The sequence below is a fragment of the Anopheles marshallii genome, chromosome X (assembly GCF_943734725.1).
Source record: "Anopheles marshallii chromosome X, idAnoMarsDA_429_01, whole genome shotgun sequence".
NCBI classification, from domain to species: domain Eukaryota; kingdom Metazoa; phylum Arthropoda; class Insecta; order Diptera; family Culicidae; genus Anopheles; species Anopheles marshallii.
In genome coordinates, this window is record NC_071325.1 from 2,764,244 (window position 1) to 2,788,818 (window position 24,575).

At 47.6% G+C, this 24,575-nt stretch overlaps 2 protein-coding genes across 2 annotated transcripts; one reads left to right on the top strand and one right to left on the bottom strand.

Moving 5' to 3' along the window:
* The first annotated feature begins 445 nt into the window (after nt 1-445).
* Nucleotides 446-9,263, top strand: LOC128713816 (ubiquinone biosynthesis monooxygenase COQ6, mitochondrial). Its single transcript, XM_053808688.1, has 6 exons — nt 446-650; nt 727-1,157; nt 8,251-8,532; nt 8,607-8,800; nt 8,878-9,160; nt 9,234-9,263. The coding sequence occupies exons 1-6, from the start codon at nt 446-448 to the stop codon at nt 9,261-9,263; spliced, it is 1,425 nt and encodes a 474-aa protein (XP_053664663.1).
* Nucleotides 1,200-4,560, bottom strand: LOC128713805 (transient receptor potential channel pyrexia). Its single transcript, XM_053808677.1, has 6 exons — nt 4,534-4,560; nt 3,779-4,323; nt 2,488-3,694; nt 2,281-2,425; nt 1,655-2,148; nt 1,200-1,571 (listed from the first exon to the last, which is right to left on the bottom strand). The coding sequence occupies exons 1-6, from the start codon at nt 4,558-4,560 to the stop codon at nt 1,200-1,202; spliced, it is 2,790 nt and encodes a 929-aa protein (XP_053664652.1).
* Nucleotides 9,264-24,575: the final 15,312 nt, after the last annotated feature.

Genomic DNA, 24,575 nt, shown 5'->3' on the forward strand with positions numbered 1-24,575 from the left:
TCGGTGGCGTAGGTTTTCGAAGAGCATTACTTTAGGCTTTGCTAGCTGCTACCAGAAGACGTCACGCCCTCGGTACATCTGCATTAGCTAAGGATTGTTTTAAAATTGTATAACTCTTGCAAGCACTAGTAGACACAGGAAGATAAGGCGCTTTATGGCTGTCATGTCATTGTGCAGTAGCTCGTCTACATAATATTGCGTTTCTTATTGACGCATTATACGGGTTTTCTTTCTTTCAGTTGTTCTGTGATTTTAAATTGCTCCAAGCAGTGCAACACGAGCGCGATTCCGTTTGGTATTATGTTTGCGCCACACGGCAATTGCTATCGTGTGCTGTCATCAGCTCCTACATCCCCACTTCGCTTCCTAGCGCGAGCTGTCAAAACACGCCGTTGTTGCTGTCAAACTCTTGCGGTGCGTTTTGTTATTGTACGCGGAAACGAAAATGAATCGGCTGTTGTGCACAACTCTGGTAAAATATTCCCAACGGAATGCAATTAAACCGAACTGTACCGTGCAATGGTGTGCCCTGTCGACGTCCAGCAATAGATGGCACACCACCGCGGAACGAAACACTGCAAATGACCAGCATTACGACATAATCATCGCCGGTGGTGGAATGGTTGGAACAGCACTAGCCTGCGCTCTCGGTAAGACACCAAATGATTCGTATACCTAGAAAAGGGAGGCTTCTAATCAACGTTTCTGTGTTTGCTGTACTTGTAGGTAAAAATAGCCGACTGCAGAATAAAAACATCCTGCTGCTAGAGGCGGCACCCGGCTTTAAGCAACCATCCACTGCACAATACAGCAACCGGGTGTCAGCAATCAGCAAGGGCACGTATCGCCTCATGAAGGCAATCGGCGCTTGGCAGGAAATTGAGCAAACGCGCGTCAAGCCGGTACTCAAGATGCAGGTATGGGACGCCTGCTCGGACGCTCTGATCACCTTCAACTATGACGACTTCTCCGAGAACATTTCCTGGATAGTAGAAAACGATGTGCTGCTTGCCAGCATCTACCGGCAGCTAGAAAGCGTACCGAATGTACGTGTGCGCTACTCATCCAAAATTGCCACCTGTGAGCTGATGCGGGACGGTGCAGACAAAAGCACCGTGCGCCTTGCCGATGGTGAAACGCTCAAGTGTGATCTACTGGTAAGTGGTAATAATAGCAAAACACTACTCGTGCGTTGCTGTTCAGGGCTTTTTTATTCTACTTTTCACTATATCGAGGTCTTTGCTCAGCTCGTCCAATCGTTTTAGTATGATTTTTTGGTTGTCTTCGAGCGTTTTCAACGATGCACCGGTTGGGGGTTGGTGTGCCGGCACTATCGGTGGCATCGTGTCCGGACGCATTCCACCGTACGGGCTGTCCGATATGGTGCGCTTTTTGTTGACTGTTTTGAAGTGCTTCCGGCGCAATGTGACGGCGGCCGTGTCCACTTCGTCCAGCAGGAAGTTGTTGAACGTTTGCATGTTGCGGTAGGTTCGCCGTCGCCTTATCGATTGATTACGTTCGCGCCGCTCGGCCACCAGTTTGTAGATGGAGGTAATAAGCTCCCGTGGAATCTGTAAGATATATAGTGGGTTTTAGTGGCGTGGAGTATACGATTCACCTGCCCAAAACAACTTGCACAGGAACAAACCCTTACCCGTTTCTCCCGCGGATCGTTCGGTTTGACACGAAAGTGTAACCGGCAGCGGGAGGTTTTTAACAGCGCTATCTTCTGAAAGATCGCCCATATTCTTATCGGCGCTTTGCGCAGAAGGCGTGAAAACATGAGACTCTCGAGACGGGAGATGAGTTCCGCCTGGCGGGACAACCGGTCCAGTCCGGCCGACTGCTGCAGCCCCTGAATGTCGCTGACGGCCAAACCGACGAGCAGGTTGGTCAGGATGACGGTCACCAGCAGGACGAACGCAAGAAACATGCCGTGTGCGGTGGCGGGATATTCAATTTTTAAATTTTCACCGTAGAAGATGTCCTCGAACTCGAGCTCACCCGCCATCATAACGATGGTTTTAAGCAGCGAGCGGGGTATCTCCTTGAAGGCAATATAGTTGGGGAAGAGCACACAGAAACTAAGCCCGAACGCAACCAGCAGACAGCAGTAAGCCATCAGAAACTTGGAAAAGTTTACCGCCACTGTAAAGGAATGATATTTTGAGTGGAACAGCAACAATATGAAGCATGAAATCTTAACACGACGGATACTTTACGAAGAAACCACTTCCACGCACAACGCTGACAGAGTGTGGTTCGAGAAACCTTTCGTACCTGTCGTAAACATTTGCACGTATAGCCCGAAGATGGGAAAACGGCCGACTAGCATCATCAGTTCCAGCCAGGCCAGGAAAATGACTACCGCCGCCACATGATGCTGCCAGTTCATGATGGCGTTCGATTCATTCAGTGTGTTGTGCTGGAAAGAAGCAGGAGCATTACAACTGATGCAAATGCAGACTGTCGTTTGCAGTTTCTCACCGTGCAGAGAAATATACCGATCACGATGCTCCACTGAAGCCAGTTTTCCCAGTACCGGACGTAGCTAACGAAACCGTGCATCATTTGAAAGATTTCTTTCGTCATTAGTACCAAGTTGAACAGGATGATGATGTACCCGACGGCCGGTATGTACGGTGGAGTGGTACAGTGATCGGCCCGGCAATCCTGCACATACACCCCGAGCACGTACGCGGTAAACAGCAGCACAAACAGCCCATGGTAGAACAGGCTGAAGATGAAAAACTTCCTAATCCGACGCCATTTTAAAAGCAGAAACGTTTCGCACAGTGGATGTTTCAGAATGCGCTTCTGGCCGACCTCTATAAACGCGAGCAGCAGTTCCGTCTCGCCCCGGTCGTTGTTGGGCACGAGCAGCCGAAAGTCGAGCCGTATCTCACAGTCCACATCGCCGATCTCGTGTATGCTGTTCACGCTAATAGCCGAATCCAGCTTGTCCACGTACCGTGGGATAATTTCCGGCGTACGGCGTATAATGAATGACAGCGCCGACACACCACCGTTCGTCCGGGCGGTAATGTCCGCACCGTACTCGATCAGCATGTACACGCACGTGCTGAACTCGTTCAGTGCCGCAATGTGCAATGGCGTGTAGCCGAAGTTATCCGCGCGGTTCACGTCCACCTTCGCCTTCAGCAGGCTCAAGGTGCAGTCCCAGAAGCGGGACTCCTTGACGATCGAGGCGTGCAGTGCGGTTCGACCATCCCGATAAACCGCATGTACATCGGCCCGGTGGGCGATCAGGTACGTGACGGTTTCGTGACACTGTGACAGGCAGGCCAGGTGTAGCGGTGTCTGCTGGTCACGGTTGCGTGCATCAATATTCGCGCCGGCTGCCACCAACAAACGCACACAGTCGAGATAGTTCTCGGAGGCTGCCAGATGCAGTGCGGTGATCTTCTTCTGACCGTACTGGGAACGGGCGTCGGCACCGTGCGTAATCAGCAGGTCCATACACTCGCTGTACCCGAGGCCGGCTGCTACATGGAGTGGTGTCTGCGTGTACACCTGCGGTGTGTTCGGATTGGCTCCGTGCTTCAGAAGATACTCGACGCAGCGCTTGCTGTTGCGCATGACCGCGTAGTGTAGCGCCGAGTGCTTCTCAATGCCGGCGTTGATGTCGACGTTCTGTGCGAGTAGTAACGTCACACATTCCAGACTACCGCAGCTAAGGAGAAAAACCCGTTTACGAAACACCTCTATCAGATAAGGCTTCACGTCCAGAAGGAATAGATGGTCGGTCGAGACCTACCTGGCAGCACAGTGCAGTGGAGTGGCCGTCTTTTCCCGATCCCAACATTGAGCTTTGGCGCCGTGCTGTAGCAACAGCTCCGTCGCTTTGTAGTCACCGATGTAGCAACTTAGATGCAGTGCGGTCCGACCCGCCGTATCACAAGCGTTCGCATTAGCACCGTCCAGTGCGAGCACCTTTCGCAGCAGGTCGTGTTTGCTGTACCAAACCGCTAGCAGCAGTACCGTATCCCGCTGCTCGCTAGCGTCCTGTAGGATGTCACTGGGCGGTACCAAACTACACACCAGCACCTCTGCCATCCGTTCACCGCCCGGCAGCTCCTTCAATCCACTCTCAATATCGGTGTACACCCAGATCTCTTCCTGACCTTCGCGTCCACTGCCGAAATCGTGCGGTTGGTTCGGCGATGAAATCTCCACACCACCGACATCACTCTCGCTCGATATGCTCAACCGGAAGCGACCGGCACTGTCCGTCGGTTCACTACCGTCTTCCGCCTCCTGGTAGTACATACGATACTCGTCCTCCCAGCGCATCTCATTTTCCTGGGGAATAGAGCAAGAGCAGGTGTGTGCGGTATGAGCAAACGTAGCATAGGGCTATTATTCCTCTTGACGGCTCTCAGGCAGGTGTCACGCATATGAAAGTATGCCATTAGTTCAACTTATTGTCCTATCCCGATGCGGGATTGCGTCAAGAGGAATAATATACTTATCGCAAAACATTGCTTTTTAGGCAGTGAAGCGTTTTCATACTATGATTGAAAAGCGCACCGTGTCCATTCCCTGTGCCGGTTCATTCGGGCCGTTGCCGATGGCCTACTAACGCCTGGAAGTATGCAAATCCGAATCTGGAATGAGAATACAAATGTGCGAATGATGAGTTAGTTGTGCGGGTGCGATGAATCAAGTGTGAAACTACACATGAACTAGGGTTGGGTGCAGACCCTACTGCGTTACAGACAGTTCAACCTGCGTTACACACAGCTCAACCTGCGTTACAATCCGTTCAATGTGCATCATTCAACCTGCTTCACAGTTCGTTTAACTACTTTTACATTTCAAAAGTTCAACCGTGGAGCTGCAGTACGATAAATGAACGAACAAAGTTCGTTCACTTTAAAAGAACCGATCGAACTGTACAGGTGTGCAGGTCTTGTGACCCTTCTCCAATTCGAACCACCCAATAACCCAACAAAAACACCCGATACGATGACGTGCGCAACACTGGAAAACCGCTTAGCGTCGGGCAAACACTCAACGTTTGCGCTTAATCCCGTGAATGAATCGTGTTCGAAGCTGACCAAATGCCGCTTAAGTAAACAACCGGCGTTTGAGTGGAAAGCATAAAAATAAGTGAGCGGAAATGGTGTTGTTTCCAAAACGGTGCGAGCGCGCAACACCCCACGATATTGGGGGGAGGGTGCAGAAGATCCCCAGAAGAACACAAAACGATCCAAAAAATTAAGCAAAACAACATCGTCCGCTTTGGTGGATGCGAATGTTCTTCCAACTGTTGGCAAATAAAGCGCACGCGATGTGTGAGATCAGAGCACATTCTTCACAGATCCCGGTAACCCTTCGGGGGCGAATTTGCTTTCCCCCTCCCCCTTGCGTGAAATGTGACCTTCTTGGTGGAGGTGTTGTTGGGCGGGCGGGTTGAGAGGATCAAGATTAAGCCACACAATGTGGTTCTCTGGAAGGGAAGAGTTGTTTCGTGGAGGAAGAATGTTTATGTAAACGTTACCACCTAGCAGCGTCATCTGCTGTAGAACGTGTATCACATCGGAGAGTGGGCAGCCCATCCTCGCAAGACTCGTGATGCAGCGCAAAGACCAACGCAACCCCGTTAATATACACTCTAATGCGGCTACCGGACTGGTGGTTGTAATGCTTGCAAAGGTTGATACATGCCGAGCACACAATACACAAGTCTCCTGTGAGAATTGTCTCCGGGTCGCGGTGCGGTGCCTCCTCCGCATCTCTCCACCGCTTGTCGTTCCAAACAATCCGTGCAGCAAGATATGCGTGGGCGGGCGTTATTTAAGCAGGCAACGAATGATTTGTTTAGCGTATCGCGCATCTAACCAATTTCACCGCAGGTGAGGCATGATTCCTGCCGTTCCCCGGGCACTTTGGCGCTTGTTCTCAATATCGCCCATAAGTACGTGTTGCGTACTTGAAAAGCTGTGCTCTCCGGCTCCTCCCATATTGCAAATTGTTTTTTTTTCCCACTGTTCTGGATCTAATCAATCCTTTGCCACTGTGAGTGCCTTCCAAGATTCCACTCAGTAAAGGAAAAGGCAATTCACTTAATAAGAGTGACGTGATCCGGCGCTTCAGGATCGCAAGTGAAAGATACAACCGGGGTATGGTTTGGAATTTGTAAACAAAATATTCATTTTCGGCATCCGGCGTTAATTGAGGTTTGCGCGCGTGCTGGCGTTACACGGTACTCCCCCTTGGGTTAGTCTCCTTCCGGACCACAGTTTAATTAACCAGTATTTATTGGTGTCCGCTAATGGGCGTGCACGGGTTGCACACATAAATCTCCCAACCGATATCGAGTTCGTCGGTTGTTTGGCTACTTTTCGGGTTCTCCAAACATCCTCATCCCCAATCGCACCAAGTGAGGGAAGCAAAAATGTCCAACTCTTTCTCCTGGAAAAATTCCATACGTTGTGTGGTTCCCGCGATCAACTCCCTCCAATTTACTGCGTGTGTCACAGTTGAGAATGGATGATTTCCTTCTTGGCGTGTTTTTTTTTTTTGGGAGGGGAAAATATTGCCATTTCATTCTCCACCCGTTGGAAAAAAAATGTCGCATCTACGCTAGGGTTTACCGGACAGTGCCGCGATTATTCGAGATGACAGTGGCGGCTTCTTTATTGCCGGTTTGCTGAGCGTTGGAGAGAAAAGTTCTAGAACACTAAGTACCAAGCAGTTTCTTCAGAAAACTAGCTAGTAATCCAATTTGGAGTTTTGTTGCATCACTAACTCTGGTTGATTGATGTGGGATGCACAAATGCCTTGAAGGATCTGCAGTTGAGCGTCACCTGATGTTCGGCACCGGACAGAGCTTAGATTCACGCCAGTTGCATTACATAAAAATTTGCACACACACACACACACACCCACACGCAACTTCACAAAGTGGCTGTCGAAGAATTAACCTATACACCTAGTGTTTCCCGGTATCTTCTGCTCTATAAAGTTTCCAGGTACGGGCACACTGCGAGACAACTAAAACCAACAAAAAAAGAGCCAAATATTTCGAAGATGACGCCTCTTCCGAATCGTTGAAACACTACGCGCCGACTGAACGTCGGTTTCGCGTGCGGACGCCGTAGAAACCCGCCCGCCGACACCCAAGGACGAGCTGATCACCCCGCCCCCGAACTCCGACTGCTGCCCACCGCCGTTCCAGCCTGCCCGACGATCGTTTGCCCATTTTCTAAGCCACCCCGCAGTGCGGAAATGGTGAGAAAAATCATAACCGACCGAGAGCAGCGGTGAGAAAGAGAGCGCATACACGCAAGATCACAGACCCCCCATAAAGGGGGGGAGGGAAAAACATGTATGAGCGCGCGGACGCGATCGGGGGATAAAGAGACACACAGCAATGCACTGAAAACATCTCTTCTTCGGCGCGAATCTCAGCAAGGTGCGAACAAGCATGCCAGGGACAGCAGACGGGGTCGGACTTGTTTTCTTTTTAGCTGTGTTTCGCGGTAACACCACCACAACCCCACGGACGCCCGCGCACGGTACGGGAAAATGAGATCCAAATGGAGTGTGCCGCCCGGTTGTCCAATTAGAGGCAGAAGACGCCGAAACGCCGCGACGCCGTTGTAAGTGCGACGGTGTGGGAAATCGAATTCGGATGAAAAATCTCTGAGCAACAACACGCCGCCTAATGGAGGAGGAAATGGTGAAATTGAGATGAAAACGGACGTCGCCCGCCATTAGCTGGGAATTGGTTTGGAGGGAGCGGATGATCTCCTCCTTCGCTTGGAGAGCGGTATAGGAAATTGAATACAGACGCTCTACAGCTCCTGTATGTGCCCTAAGCGCAGGGCGTGCTCCAAAAACTTGCAATCCGCGTAAATGAGGAGAAAAACTATCGGCAGGCGTTGTTAATTAACACTCGTCGCACTGCTTTGGTTCTAGGGGTGGAGGGGGCGTTGTGTGTTACACCGGTAATAGCGACACCCAGCGGATTCTAACGAGCCTATGCTGATTGGTATCCGCTGCGCATTGCGCGACAAACAACCGCACATCCGGTTTTCTCTATGCACGACGAAAATAAGGCTGCTACGTACGAAGATGTCTGCGCGGATCGGCGGACATGTGTCAAGCTGTTATAATTAAGACACGTCCCATGCCCGTTTTTCCACCGCGCAATATCCCTACCAGCGTGGTCAACCCGGCTAATGGTAAAATTTCCCATTCTTCTTCTCTCTTCACGGGCAGGTTGGTGCGGACGGTTTCAACTCCCTGGTGCGCCGGCAGATGGGTGTCCACAATTTCGCCCTCGCCTACAACCAGATGGGTGTGGTGGCAACGCTTCGGTTAGCCAACGGCCCTACCGACAACGTCACCGCCTGGCAGCGGTTCCTTCCGACCGGACCGATCGCGCTACTCCCGCTGAGCGATGACACCAGCTCCCTCGTGTGGTCAACCGGTGTGGCAGAAGCGAAACGACTGCTCCAGCTCGACGGTGACTCCTTCGTTGCGGCCGTTAATGCGGCGTTCGTACGTGTTTCTTTTTCCTCTCCTATTGAAAACCCCAGACGCACTGATTTATTCTTTCTCTACTTTACCTCCAGCATAAACCGATGCCCCGCAACACGCTGGTGGATGACGTGATGAAGGGTGTCAATACGCTCGTGAAGCAAACCACCGGTCAGCGGCTCGAGGCGGCCCCGGTCGTAGAGACGGAACTGCCCAACTCCCGTGCTGCATTCCCGCTCGGGCTCGGCCACACTAGCACCTACGTTGGGCAGGGTGTCTGCCTGATCGGGTAACGCACAGCTTCAACGTCAACCACACAAACCCTTCGTCTGATGCGTCTGCGTTCTTTCTTCTACCCATTTGCAGTGACGCGGCGCACCGCGTGCATCCGCTTGCCGGTCAGGGCGTTAATCTCGGGTTTGGTGATGTGCAGACGCTGGTGGACGTGCTGGCGGACGCAAACTATGCCGGGCTGGGCATCAGCAACCTCAGCGAGCTGCTCAAGTACGAACAGCAACGATTGAAGCACAACGTACCGGTACTCCTTACCACGCACAGCCTCCAGCGGCTCTACACGACCGACTTCGTACCAACCGTTGCCCTGCGAAGCATCGGTCTCACGCTGACCAATGCCTTCCCACCGGTGAAGGTACATTTTGCGCACCATCTAACCATAAAGACGTGGTTGAACAGTTGTATAATGTTTTTTTTTTCTTTTGCAGAAATTCCTAATGAACTACGCCATGTCTTAAAATCTAATCTAAATAGCCCAGCCAAAGAGAAGGAGCACAGAGGTGTATTTTTGCTGTTGTAAAATAAGGTGTCCATGATGGAACTGGAACCGAATCGAAATTAATAGTGTTATTTGCGTATGACTGAAATGAATGAGCGAGAATTGTACTATTATTTGTCATATTTTTAAATTTTGAAGGAAAAACATTGTAGAATGTAAGTTTAGTTTGCCTTTTTCGATCCTGGTACTGTTCCGTGTAATGTCGTGCGTCCTCTAGGATATTTTTGTCAGTTAATCATGTTATCACAACCTAATCACGATAACTTAAAATGCCGTTCCTTATTAGAAACGTATCTTGTCTTCCCTAAATAGGATCAACCTTCACATCACAGCAGTTACCAAGGGTTTTCGGTACCGGCCCTAAAGCAAAGTAAACCAAATTGAGAATTACTTCTCAAACGTAAACACAACTACATCAGTAACAACCGTAATACCCCCTTTTCAACCCATTTACAGTTGGCTGTTTGCAAATTTGATCCGCTAACAGTCCAGGTGTACGTTACAGCGGATAAAATAAACAACCATTGTGCTAAACAATGTAAACAATGCGCGCTACGTGCACGTACGTCGTGTATTACAATGAATCGTGCAAATTAAAAAAAGAAAAAAACGTCTACAATGAATATATCCACAACAAACAAAATAGAAGTTTGAAAACATTTTTGGTGAACACATCTTGTCGAACTCCACAAAACCCGTACCGCTTGAAGTGCATTGTTTATGTCAGGCGGCAATGCAACGGCTTTTGCACAGGGTTGCCTTGGAACGAAGTCGATTTGAAAAGTCGCTGGTTGCCACGTTTGCCCCCCAGCAACACGCACACATTCACACTTGGGGTTGCATTGCTTACACGTACCGTACGCGCACATACACATACGCACCGAATAAAGCCAGTTCAAGACGGTGAACAATGCGGAGTTGCTTCGCAGAAAGGTGCTAGCCGTCGACGAGACTGGTGTTGATTAACTCGCTCTAGGGAGCCAGTGCTGGTGGTGAACGTAGTAAAGCGTTGTGTCTGTGTGTGTGCGTAGTTGGGATTTTTCCCTACCCTGCTCATTTGAAAGTGCTTACGATGCATGGAAAATCAGGTATGTGAGAGTTATCAGGAGTTGGACAATTACCACTGACCTATTTAACAGTTTTTTTTCTTGTGGTGAATTGAAATGGTTAAAACAAATTTGATGACTTGTCCTCCAATCAAACCTTCAACAGTGTTCCACGCGTTCGTATGGCGTTGCAAGTCAAATACAAGACGCAATACATTAGCTGCACACTTTTTTTAATAAGTACGCAACCATGTTTAGATAGGTGGAGGTCGCTGTTGAATCACACACCAAAAAAAAACCGTCTCAGCCAGACAAAAATACCTTCGTTAAATATTCCACACGTCTTTTCCGCGTGTGTGTGTGTTTAATCATAGTCGCCTCTATGGTTATTAGTTGAAGGCCAGCTGATAAACTAACACCACCATACACACACGTTTCCACATGGCCTTGCTGTGTTGCAATCAACCCCGTTGGGATGTGGCATAGAGAAACCGATTGTCTCTTGATATACCCTCTGCATGTGGTAATTTTTATAGTAAAAACATTTCACAACTTTAGTGTAATGAATATTTCTCTAGTAAATCCATGAAGCTGATAGTTTTTTTTTGTATTATATGTTGGCGAAAAAAGGCGATAAAAGCAAAATATGCATGGATTGGGTAGTATTATGATTGAAAAGCAACCCTCCGAATAGGAAATCTTTGTTGCTGCATTCGTTTTCCTTCAAAAATTCCCACTCATGCACACATTTGCATTCGTTTCAACCATTGCACTGCATCCGTGCACGGACTCGTACACACATACCACTGTGAACGCAACCGTACGGAGGGTTTAGCTGTAGCGAACGACGATCGCAACAGTCAGAAATGTGCTAGCGGTCGACGAGACTGGTGCTATTTTTCCCTTCTCTCTCTCTGTTTATCTCCATCTCGCATTCCCATTGCCGAGCAGTGTGGCGTACGTGACGTTGTGATAATATACGAGAGTGTGCGTGCGTGCGTGTGTACGTGTGTATTGCGATCTTTTGGTTCTTTTTCTGTGAAAGTTGCTACACGATGGAAGAAAAATCAGGTGCGTGTGGAATAATGGGAAATAACAGTACATTTTTGGTTTATAAATGTTTAAAGAAGCTTCAGCAAACAGTCACAGCATTTAGGGGAAGGGAAGGTAGTAGGTAGTAGCAGCGCCATAATGGATTGTAACAAAGACGCAATAGCGAATGGCGACGTTAGGCTTTTTGCGTTTCTTTTTTCAACTTGAACAGGCTTCGAACGTTCTTGAATGAAGGGGGAAAACTCGGTTGAAGGAATAAGGTCATTCGCGAGCCTAAACTATGCCCTCATTGTGCCTGTTGCTACCGTAAAGCAGGAAACAATAGACTCTGCAACGTATGAGAAAGAGAGGAAGATAAACAGAAAAACAGGCAAACCGAACGAGACATGGCATATCGCCAGTGGGATACTGGCATGTTGGTTAGAGAGAGACAGAGAGTGAGAAGACAAGATAGAGGCTATGGTGTGGTGTGTTAATCCGTTGTCTTGTTGATTACGTTTTTTTTTTCTTTGCATCTAAATCTCATTGCCTCTAGCTGCTTATCGTCTTTTTTATAAGGTTTTATAATCCGTCGTTCGCGTTCGGTTTAAAAATAGACCGTGTACAAGAGACCAACGCAGTTTTCCATCCCCTGACGGTTGCACAGCCAACATGACTCCAATCGATGGCGCGGTGGATCCTCTCTCGTACGTTCGCGATTCCATCGCAACATCTAGAAGGCATTGATTTCCATTTTCCGCGTGGTGTCCCTTTTGCGTATCACCCAACCCCTGAGGGGACTTGGTTGAATCGGAAATAACGAATCATTCCGGTATTGTGGTCGTAATGATGTTAAACCTGGAATTAGCTGTTGAATAATTCCTAAATTAATCGACATTGCCAACTATGCAGGTTTGAAATATTAATGCGTTTTTCACTTCGAGACTGTAAAAAATCTGTTACGATATTACGTACCGCGTGCGCTAAATGTTGGAGGAGGAAATCTGATGATTTAGGGTAGACCACAATGATTGAAGCAATCTTGAGGCAGCTTTGATTTAGTTCAGAAAGATTATTTTATAGTTAAGAGCAGTTTGTAATAAAACATCAAGCAAATAACCATGACTAATTAGTAAGTCGATTGGCAAATAACATAAGAAACGGCGGTGACGCATAATGGATTCCTTTTAAAATATCCGTCTCCACTTATGACTCCATATCATAAAATGGTTTCTCATTTGTGTGAGAATATTAGATGAGAAGAAGCATTAAGCATTGTCACATCCACGTAAACAGCGATAGTTTTGAACACATCGACTTCACTGTGGCGTATTGTGGCTCTTCTCTTCCACCATATTGCGTCACTGCAGTGGTCTTTAACCTCACCACCCAAACCAATGACTCATGAAAGAGAAGGGTGGGGAGGTAGCAATTTAAACGTCGGAATGATTTGTAGTACACCTTCCGATGTTTGTGCGGCTGCTGACCAAACGCTCAATCTCGGTCGTCATTGTTTGCGGGGGACTCGGAAATATTAAATCCCGAACACCTACCATCGGCTTTTGATCGAGTAAAATTAAAAACCCACCAGACGAAATACAAACGCAAACCTCCTTCCAATCACCATTCTGGTGCAATAGTAGTAGTGAATTTCTTCGTATATTGTACCGCAAATGAATCAATTTCAACTTCCTAATATAGCATGCGCTTGAGGTTTCGATTTGTCCAACGGCCGATAACCTTTTTCCTCCCTCCACTGTGTTTCACTGAGTGCAGATTTAGATCTGCCCTAAAATGATCAATGGGGAGAGAATGTACACAAGGCGGCGCCTACCTTTGGATAGCTTTCCACAGCGTTTTTAGGTCTCCACTGCAGTAGCTTAGCGATCGTGACGCGTAAAGTGAAAGTAGGCGTTTTTTTATTTTTAGAGTTCGTGTTCCATACGTATGCGAAAGCAAAAAAGACGCTACAAGAAGGAAGGCTCATGCCTTGGTTGTTTTGAAATTCCGGTCAAATTTTAAAGACACTCTGTCTCTCTCTTTCCTGAGTTTACGTATTATATTACTTTAATTATTCCTGTAATTATTATAACACGTTTTGCATAAATATTTTTGTTTTTCTACTTTCAGCACCAGTTGAGACAGCTATGCATCTTTCTCGCATCCTAACTCTGCTTTTCCTTGCCAGAAACTTATATGGGACCTGAGTCAATTGCAATTTGATAAAGAGCGCATCGGACGTACACTGGGTTTTGCCGGTCGCCAATGACGCCCACATCTTCGACTGATAGCGAAAGACGCGGTTAACGTTACCCGCCGGAGGATGATTGCCTTTGTTTCATCTGAGGGGCCCATTTATTCTGCTTCGAGCAAAAGAGAAGGCGTAGGATGTAGAGGATGGTGTTGATGGACATTCCTTCAAGGAGAGAAAACCACATCTGCCAAATGTGTTTGCAGGCGGGTATACACTGGTTATATTTAATAAGCACTGTTTCGTGGCAAATGGGATTTTAGCTTTCTTTGACAGCGAAGCCTTCTCCTCTCTACTACCCCTCTCACGGCACCCGTGAACCGCCGGCACTACTCTATATAAGGCATCCACTACCGCTGCTGGTGCGTTGTGGAGGGCAGCTGAGCTTGCAACAGGCATCCCCGCATCGGACGAACTGTAACGTGTGGGTCCTGACCTCCGTAGATCTCTCTCCCATTCACGTCTAAGTATTAAAACTTCGTTTGAACTTTGACATCCTCGGTGAGAAGTGAGTCACTTACATTGTGGGAAGAAAAACCTAACGTATTGCCGCTTACCTTGGTAAGAACGGTTCCGTGCCACAGGTGTCGAAGAACCCTGGTTGAGCTTGTTTTAACTCATAGTTGCACAAAAATCGTATTTCTTAGAAGAGCTGCCTGTGGTGCAGTAAAAAAACAACAAAAAAAGTTAAAAAAAAACTTAGCTATTTTTTCTTCACCTTCCGTTTCTCACATCTCACCGAGTGAATTTTGATTGCGTTTCTGTAAACGACCAGAAGTAGTTTGTGAATCATTCGAGTCGCATGACTCGCTTAATGCACGATAAGCGTTTAGCTACCTTTTTATAGATGCAGCGTCGAATTATGGGTATTCAAACGTAGATGCGTGTGTACATGTAAGAGTTACTCGACCTAGACTTCAAGGGCGCACCGACGTGAACATCTGCTGTGAGGACGATTTTTGTATCGACCTGAGACACGGGGAACAATGCGGCAGTTCGCGTTTTATGGAATTTGTTAGCGCTTCCCGTCGTTGCCGCTCCAGCTCTCGGATTATCTTTGGCCACTGCTGCATTGCTGGCCAGTTGAGAAGGACGTGTGGGACGGATTGGGAACGATGCGCGGTCGACCATCGGTTATGTTGCTACCTCATGGAAAAGGGAATGCATTTCATCCAGCACGTGTTATTCGGCCAAAGCGCGATAAATATCTTATGTATCTCATCATCTACAAAAGGAATACACAACTGCTGATTCACGCTTAGGCGTACAACTACGAACAGAGGAATGGAACTGTCTCCGGTATTGCACGACTACAACTGTTTGCTTGTCATTGATATTGCGTCCAGACGATTTGTTCCCGAGTGTGGAAATATCAGACGTGTATTGTATTCGACGGGATTGTTGCTACCAGTGGCAACCGTTTTGGACACGTCAGCATGGTGCAACCATCCATCGCTTCGTTGCAGCTTGCTGTCTGGTTTCTTTCATCTCTTGAGCTGTATTTTTGGAAGAGACAGATCAGATATGCGGTAAAGCTACGACGCGTATGGAGACTGGACTTCGGAGCGCGATACGTAATGTTCGGAGGATTGAAGAGGATCACATCCTCTCGTCGTACGGTGACGCGGACATCTTTCACATCTACTCACTCCCTCCCCTGAGATTAATTTTCACCTAATGATGTCCCGTATGTTGGTGCACATCGGTTATTTGTCTCCCCTTCGGTTGGATTCGGATTGTATGGTGGGCTGCGATTGAAGGAAATGTTCTCCCTGTAAAGCCCTAGCAAGCGTGAAGAGGAAGCAGATAGTCGCGAGAAGATGGGCTCTCATCGAGGTTAGGTTTTGGTTCCGGATAGGCGCGGGAAGGCGGGTTCCTGATGGCGGCGAGGAGGCGAGCGGAGAGCGGCGATTATGGAGACGGTTTTGCTTGGCAAGCGAGAAGAACCGCTGGACACGGACGGTGTCAGCCGGTGGCAATGCGAGAAGAGAGCAAAACCCAACGAAGTTTCCCAGAAGGCGTTGTGTGATCGGCGAGATCTTTTACGGCTAAAATGGTGTCGATGGTGTGATTTTTTTGCGGATGCGTTGATGAACGATCATCCATTATACATCGAATGATCAGAAGTGCTTTGAATGTGGCATTGCTGAGCATCGTTTAGTGGCGGAGGCGATGTACGTCAATATTTAGAACGGATACAGCATGAACGTTACGTATTCATACACGCAGCTGTTGAGTAACTCTAATCAAGCTGCTACGTTCCTAGAGAACGGTCAGTAGTATATCCAGACCGTTTCAGTATTACCAAAGAAGGAGACGAAGAATATGTGATTAAAAACATTGAAAACCAGCAGTTGAGTATCGTCTCACGAATATAAATCGATCGATCGGAACAACTTATGCAGTCAAATGTTATCTACAAAGAAAAGATTTTTTTCGCAATCGTTTGCGATAACATTGCTTGCTGATTTGGTTAATACCAGGACACCAGACGTGAACACAGTAGCAGAAGCATAAGCTCCACACTTGCACAGAAAACGCAGCACGGTAATGAAATATTTTCAACTTTTCCTAACGATCTGTCCGATCAGTTCTTCACCAAACAAGTGCTGGAAAGTAAAATTTTGTTCGCAAAACTCCACGGCCTTAGTGTTTGCCTTCACCCTGTTATTGAAAGGCATTTCACGACATCATCGTACATGACGAATAGATTCTCTACACACCGTTTCTCCAATGCGCACGGGATTGCAGTAACACTTACCTCAACTCAAGATCATTCTGTGACGGACACTGATTGTTTATGGCGGGCATTTAGAAGAACGATGCGATGCACAAAGGGGCTTCATCACCTGAGACTTCCATTACAACTCATCGATGTTCAATCCATTGTTAGGCGGTCTTTCTAGCAGTAGACGTGGTATTTGGTTGGCTGATGCATATGGCATACGTACCTGAAAGATTGTTGGTTCGGAGGAAGAGACCGGTGGCTACTGTGAAATACACACAAGCGTCTTCGACCAGAATGAATAGCTGCTTTACGCTTAGGCGTGCAGAATATGTTTTATGTCATCTTTAACGGTGTTACAAATAGCTGTGCTACGACTGGCCATTTTTGGCAAGCTTATACTAAATTACTAGTGTTCTACACAAAACCCCAATGTGTACAGCTGCGTGACCGGATACCTGTGATGCTATGTAGAAAGCAGATTGTTAACATAATCATGCCAAACATGTGCTGCCCGTTCTCATCATGTGAGTTACGAGAATCATGGAAGCAAGAGCAAGATATACCTGAGCGGAAATGGTGCACTGGAGTAACCGTCGGTTATTATTCGGATGGTAGTATTCCAGGCGCCCAGAAGTCCTTCTGCAAGACGCTGTCATTACTAGACCATACGTGAGCTACGTCAACATTGACGAGTCTGATTCATTTTGATGTCTTCCTCTGTTTTTGGAAGAGACGGATCGGATGTGCTCACACCGGATTCGGAGCGCAATGGATACCAGTCGGATGTCAGTGCGAATATCGAATGTATACTCAGCCTGGCTGTGAGCCGTCGCGACCTTCTTACACATCTATTCACTCCCTAACCTGAGATTGATTTCCACTCATTGATGTGTCCCGTGCGTTGGTGTATATCGGTTATCAGTGTCTTCCCTTCGGTTGGATTCGTATTGTATGGTGGGCTGCGATTGAAGGAAATGTTCTCCCTGTAAAGCCCAAGCAAGCGTGAAGAGGAAGCAGATAGTCGCGAGAAGATGGGCTCTCATCGAGGTTAGGTTTTGGTTCCGGATAGGCGCGGGAAGGCGGGTTCCTGATGGCGGCGAGGAGGCGAGCGGAGAGCGGCGATTATGGAGACGGTTTTGCTTGGCAAGCGAGAAGAACCGCTGGACACGGACGGTGTCAGCCGGTGGCAATGCGAGAAGAGAGCAAAACCCAACGAAGTTTCCCAGAAGGCGTTGTGTGATCGGCGAGATCTTTTACGGCTAAATTGGTTCAAAATGGTGTCGCTGATGTGATTTTCTTGCGGATGCGTTGGTGCAACGAACGCGCATTATACACCGAATGATCAGAAGTGCTTTGAATGTGGCATTTCTGAGCGGTCAAAAAGTTCTGATGGAAGTTTGACGTTGAATACACAGCTTTTGAAACGATTGTCGAATATGGTTAGCGGTCGCAATCTCTTGTTCTATTACAATTCGGACGCATGATTCAAAACCTTGATTAGATACAAACAGACCTGAGGTCTGCTCGTCCGTTAGGTGCAATGGAAAACAAAACCCGAGAATATCTTAATGAACGTCAAGCAAAAAGATGCGAATAAGGCAATCTATAATTGCCCGTAATATCAAGTACAGTGCTGCCTATTGTTACCAGTTCTGGCGAAGTTAGACTTGTTAGATGAAGATGTGAAACTACATCGCTGCCAATTACCTATGCAAGAAGTGCTTTATGGTCAAGGAAACTAAACAAAACGAAAACTGTCTATCACGATACGCTGTGAAAAGTTTGTTGCTATGCTTTTGAACATGAGCATTACTGAAATCGCAACCACGAAACATCCTACAACGATGTGATAAGGATTAAGAAAACATTTTCTTCCTGTTGGGCTACACTTTCAACTATGAAATGAAACAACCTCACTACAAACGACTGCATTTTTCTGTAGAGGCTAACATCAACTTACAGATTGTACAACAAGTTAAACGCTTAAGATGGTAGAAAACGACGTTTTTTTTTGTTAATAATCAGTGTTAAAGAGTTAATCACTCGAACCAGATCTCACAAATCATGAAGCAACTGTAAGATGTTGCAATGTACTGAACTTGCTGAACATCACATTTTGACTAGTTCACTCGAAATCAAAAATGGAACGAAAACAAGCAAAGATAAAACTACGTTGCGCAGGACCTGTGGGAATGTGGGAGGGAATAATATAAAAAAAAAAACATGATATTTGTTTAGCTAGAACCCAAGCAAAAACTCCAGAACAAAAGCATCTAAACGAGCATTAAAAGAAACACTACAACTACTCTCTTGCTGTTATAGAGCACAAGAGGTATGGAGGTAGCAGTACACCGGCATAATGCCAAATCGAACGTTTGTTAGCACTCTTGGAGAGAAACATGACATATGAAGAAGCCATGATGCTGATTACACAAAAGTGTATCAATCGCAATCGCTTGGAATTACTACAGCAAATCTCCATCCGCTTCCAGCGGTGTGCGAGACAAGGCAACGTTGTTGGAGCCTAGTGTGAATTGTAACACAACAACCAAAAACCAAAAAAAAAACCTCAAATAGAAAGCAAAACAGCGCAGTGTTTGTTGGTTCGACATTTCCAATGTTCTCTCTGCTTCCACTTGTGTGAAGAATTGTTGCTATTATGTCCTTCCCCCCTCGCCACCGTCCCTCCACGCCACAGGCCCGGACGGATGGATGGAAAAGGTTGGTGAAATGAGAAGAAAAAAGACTTTAATAAAAATTGCATTTGCCCATTTCCAAACGAAACCGTTCTTTTTTGTTGCAGAAAACTTTTGCGATTGGATAGTTCTAGCAGTGTACCTGTGGTTATTGATATGGTTTTTTCTTTATGCTCCTTAATAATTTCTCCCCATTTGCGAACATATGGCTCTTAAGCTGAACTTCCCCTAAAAAAAAACCCCCCTCTCTACCCCTATCGGCTTCGGCAGCCATTTTCCATTACTCTTTTGAATCTCTCCCTGTAACTTGTTGCATTGTAAGCTTCTATTTACATCCGACTGCTTCTGAGAGTGTCTCAAAACTAACAACAAACTGGAGCTCGAGATGCGGGACTTTGGTCCCCGCCCAATGTCCGGGGTCGAATATCGTTACGCATAGAAGTAACGCATCCATGGATGAGGTTGTGAATGGTTATTTATGGCACTATGTGTGATGATAAACCTGAAGAAGGAAGAAGAACAAACGGATTAGCGCTAGCGTTTAGCTAGCACGGTGCAGACAGTTTAATACGCGAATGGCAAAGAGACCGTACCATCTACCTGCGTTAACTACCTGGCATTACCCATAGCCACCGGTGTAGTTGAAGGCCGACGACAATAAGGAACAAGACGATCCGAGGAATGGAACACACAGAACCGCCAAATAAAGCCCGCACATTAGCATAAGTCCCAACTACACGCTTAAGCTATAGCCGGTGACTAGATGTACAGGGTGGGTGTTTTGGTGTGTGTGGCGTCACTCAATGAAAAGCCTCAGGTAACGTGTGACACGCTTGTCTCTCCCAGCAGTGGAGACACGTTCCAATTCTGTTTCGATTTTAGTATCTGCCGCGTTTATAGTGCGTAGTATTTACCATTGGCTACTGTTACAGTGAGCCTGCGGGGGATCAGTGCGAGACATAACGTAGCGTAAGAGAGTCACGCTTGCGCGGACGGGAAGAACGAACCCGCCGAGGCCCCTCCAATAACGCACATCCTTTTACACTCCTTCCCACAATCCGTGGAGAGACATGACATGTAAGCGAAAACTCTTGTAAAGACGTTAAAGCCACGGGTTCCGAAAATTAAGCCTGAGATAATGGCTCAAAACTCACATCACGCTTACGGACGAAGATGTACCGAGAACGCAAGTACGAAGAGACACTGCGCGCGTGTGTAGGGTAAAGGATCAAGTGCAAATGCGAGCAGGAAGAGTGTTGGTGAGATTTGTGTAAGCGAAGGGCAGTTAGACAGCTGTTGGATAAAGGTTGCTCCACTAAAGTAGTAGTACAACTGAATCATTTGCACTCTCTCTCTCTCTCCATCTCCTTCACATGCTACCGGTACGTACGCACACATTACCGGAAGCGGTTACCATCCGTAACACACACCTTCGTTCCCGTACCGTACCATAGCCCACGCCTCGTGAAAATCGACCCACCGTCTCCTGCCTCCACCGTTGCACCCCTGTAAAACACCACCACTCTTTACTTGCTGTATTGTTACGTGTTTTTTTTTCTCCGTTTCGAAACATCCAACCGTCCATTCCAAAACGAAACCGTCCTAGGATGCGTTTTCTGGTCGGGGTTTGAGTTGTGTTGGTGCCGTGTACGCGTCCGGATTGGCACGCGTAACCATCTGTAACGCACCAAGATCGCCAGAGAACGATCGCCTGTCGCACATAGTTAACGTGTCGAGCCGGACGACCTCTCGGTTACCACAGTAACCTTTCCCCTTGTTTCTTTCTTTCTCTCTCTTTCTCTTTGTTTCTGTCTCCAATTTTTCAGCCTCCACCGAGCGATGGTTTACCGCGGTGCAAAACAAGTGTGCGCAATGTGTGTGTGTGTGTGTGTTTGTGCTAAACAATACGCAAAAATACAGCTCCTCTTCTATATATATACACACCATCATGGGACAGTAACGTGCGAAGTGTGCATAGAAGAAGCAGGCAGAACGTTTTGTGCAGCGGAAAACATTACCAAAAAAAAAACCTCCGACAACACACACATTCAACAAAAACCATCCTATCCAGAAATCATTTGCTTTTTTTTCTTGTGGTCCTGTTGTAACAGGTGTACCACACCTGTGCACGGTGTTTAAGGAGAAGATGGTCGCCTTCCACTGGGTTTCTGCGGGATGAATGGTGCGTGTTTTTGGGGACTTGTGTGTGTGTTTGCGTGAGTGATAGCGGCGAGGCATCTGATATGTGGTGGTGCGTACCGGGAACGCCGGTTGCAGAAACAGAGTGTGGTGCGACACCTATACCTGGGAAGTAAATAGACGCAGTGCTTCCTATCCCTGCCAGTCTACCGCGCAGTAGTAGTCCGTGTTCTGTGGATCCTTTCCTTCCTTAGTTTGGCCGACCCGTAGCGTTATGTGCAGTTCGAATCTCCGGGTAACGTGAACCGTTCTGTTTCCACTACATAGCTATCCTTCAAGCTATAGTAGTCCTAGCGTCATATAGTAGCTTCATATAGACTAAGAACCTCCCGATTCCTTCCGGATAGATCCCGTCTGTCACGGTGTGACCGGTCGGTCGGTCATGAAAACCGCGAGAGACAGGGCGTGCTCCCAAAGATGGTTGTGCGGTGCTGGCCGGCTATTCGTGGTACGCGATGCTTCCGGCGATACCAGGGTGCCAGGGTGTGCGTATGCGCGTGCGAACGCCCCCGCGCGTGTATGTGTTTTGCGCCGGTATCACGGAACCTATCCGTCGCGAGACAGCAGTGTTGCTAGGTGATCATCTCACACAATCACGCCGCCCTACGCCGGATCTATAACAGTGTGTGCCTAGCGTTTTGCAGGCAAAAAAAAAGCGAAATATTCATTAATTATGTATAACACCGTCACATCACGACCTGAAGCGGAGCAGCTTATGAAACGCAACCATTCCCCTCCCCCTCCCTCCCTCAATCAACAACAAAGTTATATGAAAAAGAAAACCGATCTCTCGGCTAGAGCGTAGCGCGAGAGCTAGCTTCGGAGCGGGGAGGAAATCAATCACTACGATTCAATCTGACTGCGCCAACGAACAAGCGATCCATTCGGTAATGACTCTGTAGCGGTGTTCCCGGTGACAAGCAGACACATGGCTAGTTTTGTTTTTGCGCCCCATCCTGAGACATCCGTCCCGCTGCTGATTCGATGCACACGCTGCGTGTTGGTGACGCTCTCGGTCCCCTTTTACTCGTTACCGTGGGGAGGGAGGAAGGAAAGCGAGAAGTACGCAAAACATGCCACACTACCTAACGATCCTGGTCACGGCACCACATTTAGAAGGAAAGGAAGCACTGCACATTCGCTCTGTTGCACACCGATGTGACGCGTCTTGGCAGCGCTGAATGCCACGGTACGGGTTCTTCTGATCGACACAATTGGGGGGCACGCAAGACGGTGGCACCACGGTTCGGGGTTGAGTCGCGTCTGTTGATCCTACCATCGCCGGTGATGTTGTGCGGGATAGCAAAAGGGATCTCCCTCTGAAACACCGAGGAGACGGATCGGGGTCGGTTTGGGTGGGGAAGGCGAAGCGGCCCACTCACCCGGGGGGTTCCGCTCCCCAGGTGTACCACATGCATCCTCCCCCCTCAACCCGACCCCAACCCGTTCCACGATCCGTAGTGCAAACTAAAACAATACAACAAACAAAAAAAGATACCAAACAAATCAACAACAAAACAAAAAAAAAACATAACTCTACTATCTCCTCTACCAAAGAAGTGTGTGTGTGTGTGTCGTGTGCGCAATCCCTACCACGTATGGGTGCGAGCCTTTTTTTTACGTTGATATATTTACATATTACGCAAAAGAACGCAACACGCATATGGACTCATATCTCTTTACTCACTCTATCTTTAAGCTCTAACTCCTATAAAACTGCGTATAATATAATAAGCTGCTGTTGCTGCTGCTGCTGCTGCTGCCACCATCGCCATTCAACGTCGTTACCTTCCGTAGATGATAAGAACGAGACAGCCAGAAAAAAAAACGTACAACAACTTTCGGTTTCATTTTTTCCTTCGTGTCGTTTTATGCGATCGGTACGGCCGGTGGCTGCCCCGTGTGCTGTGGTTTTGCCAGGAGGTTTTGTGTTGTTTGTTTTTGATCAGTTCGAGATCCAAAAACCAACTCGTCGCCAAAAGCCTTCCGCACTATCTGCACGTCTGCGTCTCTGTCTGCTCAATTGTGTCGATCGGAAGGGTTCTGGAATGTTGCATTCCGGCAAAGGTCGGACGTCTACATCGGGAAAATTTTAAAGCTCTCTGCTCATCACTTCTATCCACCCAGCTGTGTGTAGGCTGCCTAGCACAAAGTCTCTATAAAACATAAATCACTACCACACTTCTGCTTCGGGAACTACCGGAGCACTATCGGAACCGGAATACACCGGGAGCTGTCTGTCGTCTCGCGCCGTAACCCCATCCGCACTTCCACCATTTTTTTTTCTCTTCTGTGGTGTCTGTCACCTGTTTTATTTAAGTTTTCTTGTTTCATTTCTATTCACCACACCCGGTGCGTGCGGGTGTGCTCGGTGACGAAAGCGAAACACACGCGTTGTGTTGCAACTCCTTCTAATCCTCCTCTGCGCGCCTTCCTGCTGCCAAGCTCTTTCCGTTCCAGCCCACAGCCATCGGTGGGCAGGGTTCGACGTACGGACTGTTTGAGCGTGCATTCTGCACCCGCATTACACAACATTTAGAGTAACAACAGCAACAACAACCAAGAAAAAAAATTAACACGACAACGACGCGTTTCCTGCTGCAACCCCCCTGCCCACCATGCACGGCTTCAAACCACGTGTCAACGTTACTGCTCGATTACTATCCGCCATGACCACGTCTGCGGGTCCGGAAGGCGGAACACACACGGGGGAAACGGTGCGGGACGACGTACAAGCAAACCGGCCGGTTGTTGGGATGCAACGGCCCGGAGTGATGGGTGGTAGTGTCTCTAGCCTCCTTTCCTGTAAATCTCCTTGAAAAACAAACACCTTTAGTGGAGCAACACAGTACTGACACTGGATCTCTGCCCACCTGGCTACGATTTCGAACCGATTACCCAACCTGACTCTATTGCGATTAACGTCCAAGCAAATCGAAACAAATAGCGATTACGAAGCGAAACAAGAATGCCGCGCGAAAAGCAATTAGCTATAACGAAAGCAATTAGCGAACGCAAAAGGCGGGGAGAAACCCAATCAAACAGAAAACTTTATCCTCCCACAACTACCGGTACAAAGCGGGAGAGAGAACGCGCGATTCGATAAGACAATGAAAAACCGCGGTATGAAACACGAGAAAAGCGTAAAACACAAACCGAATGGAGAAAAACAAAAAAAGACATAATAAAATTTAAAAAAAACAACCCGTATAAAACTAAACACCCGATAAAGAAACCAACCCCTATAAACAAAACCAACACGAAGAAAACAACACACGAACGAAACCAATCGCTCGTGTATAAATAACTAAACAAAAAA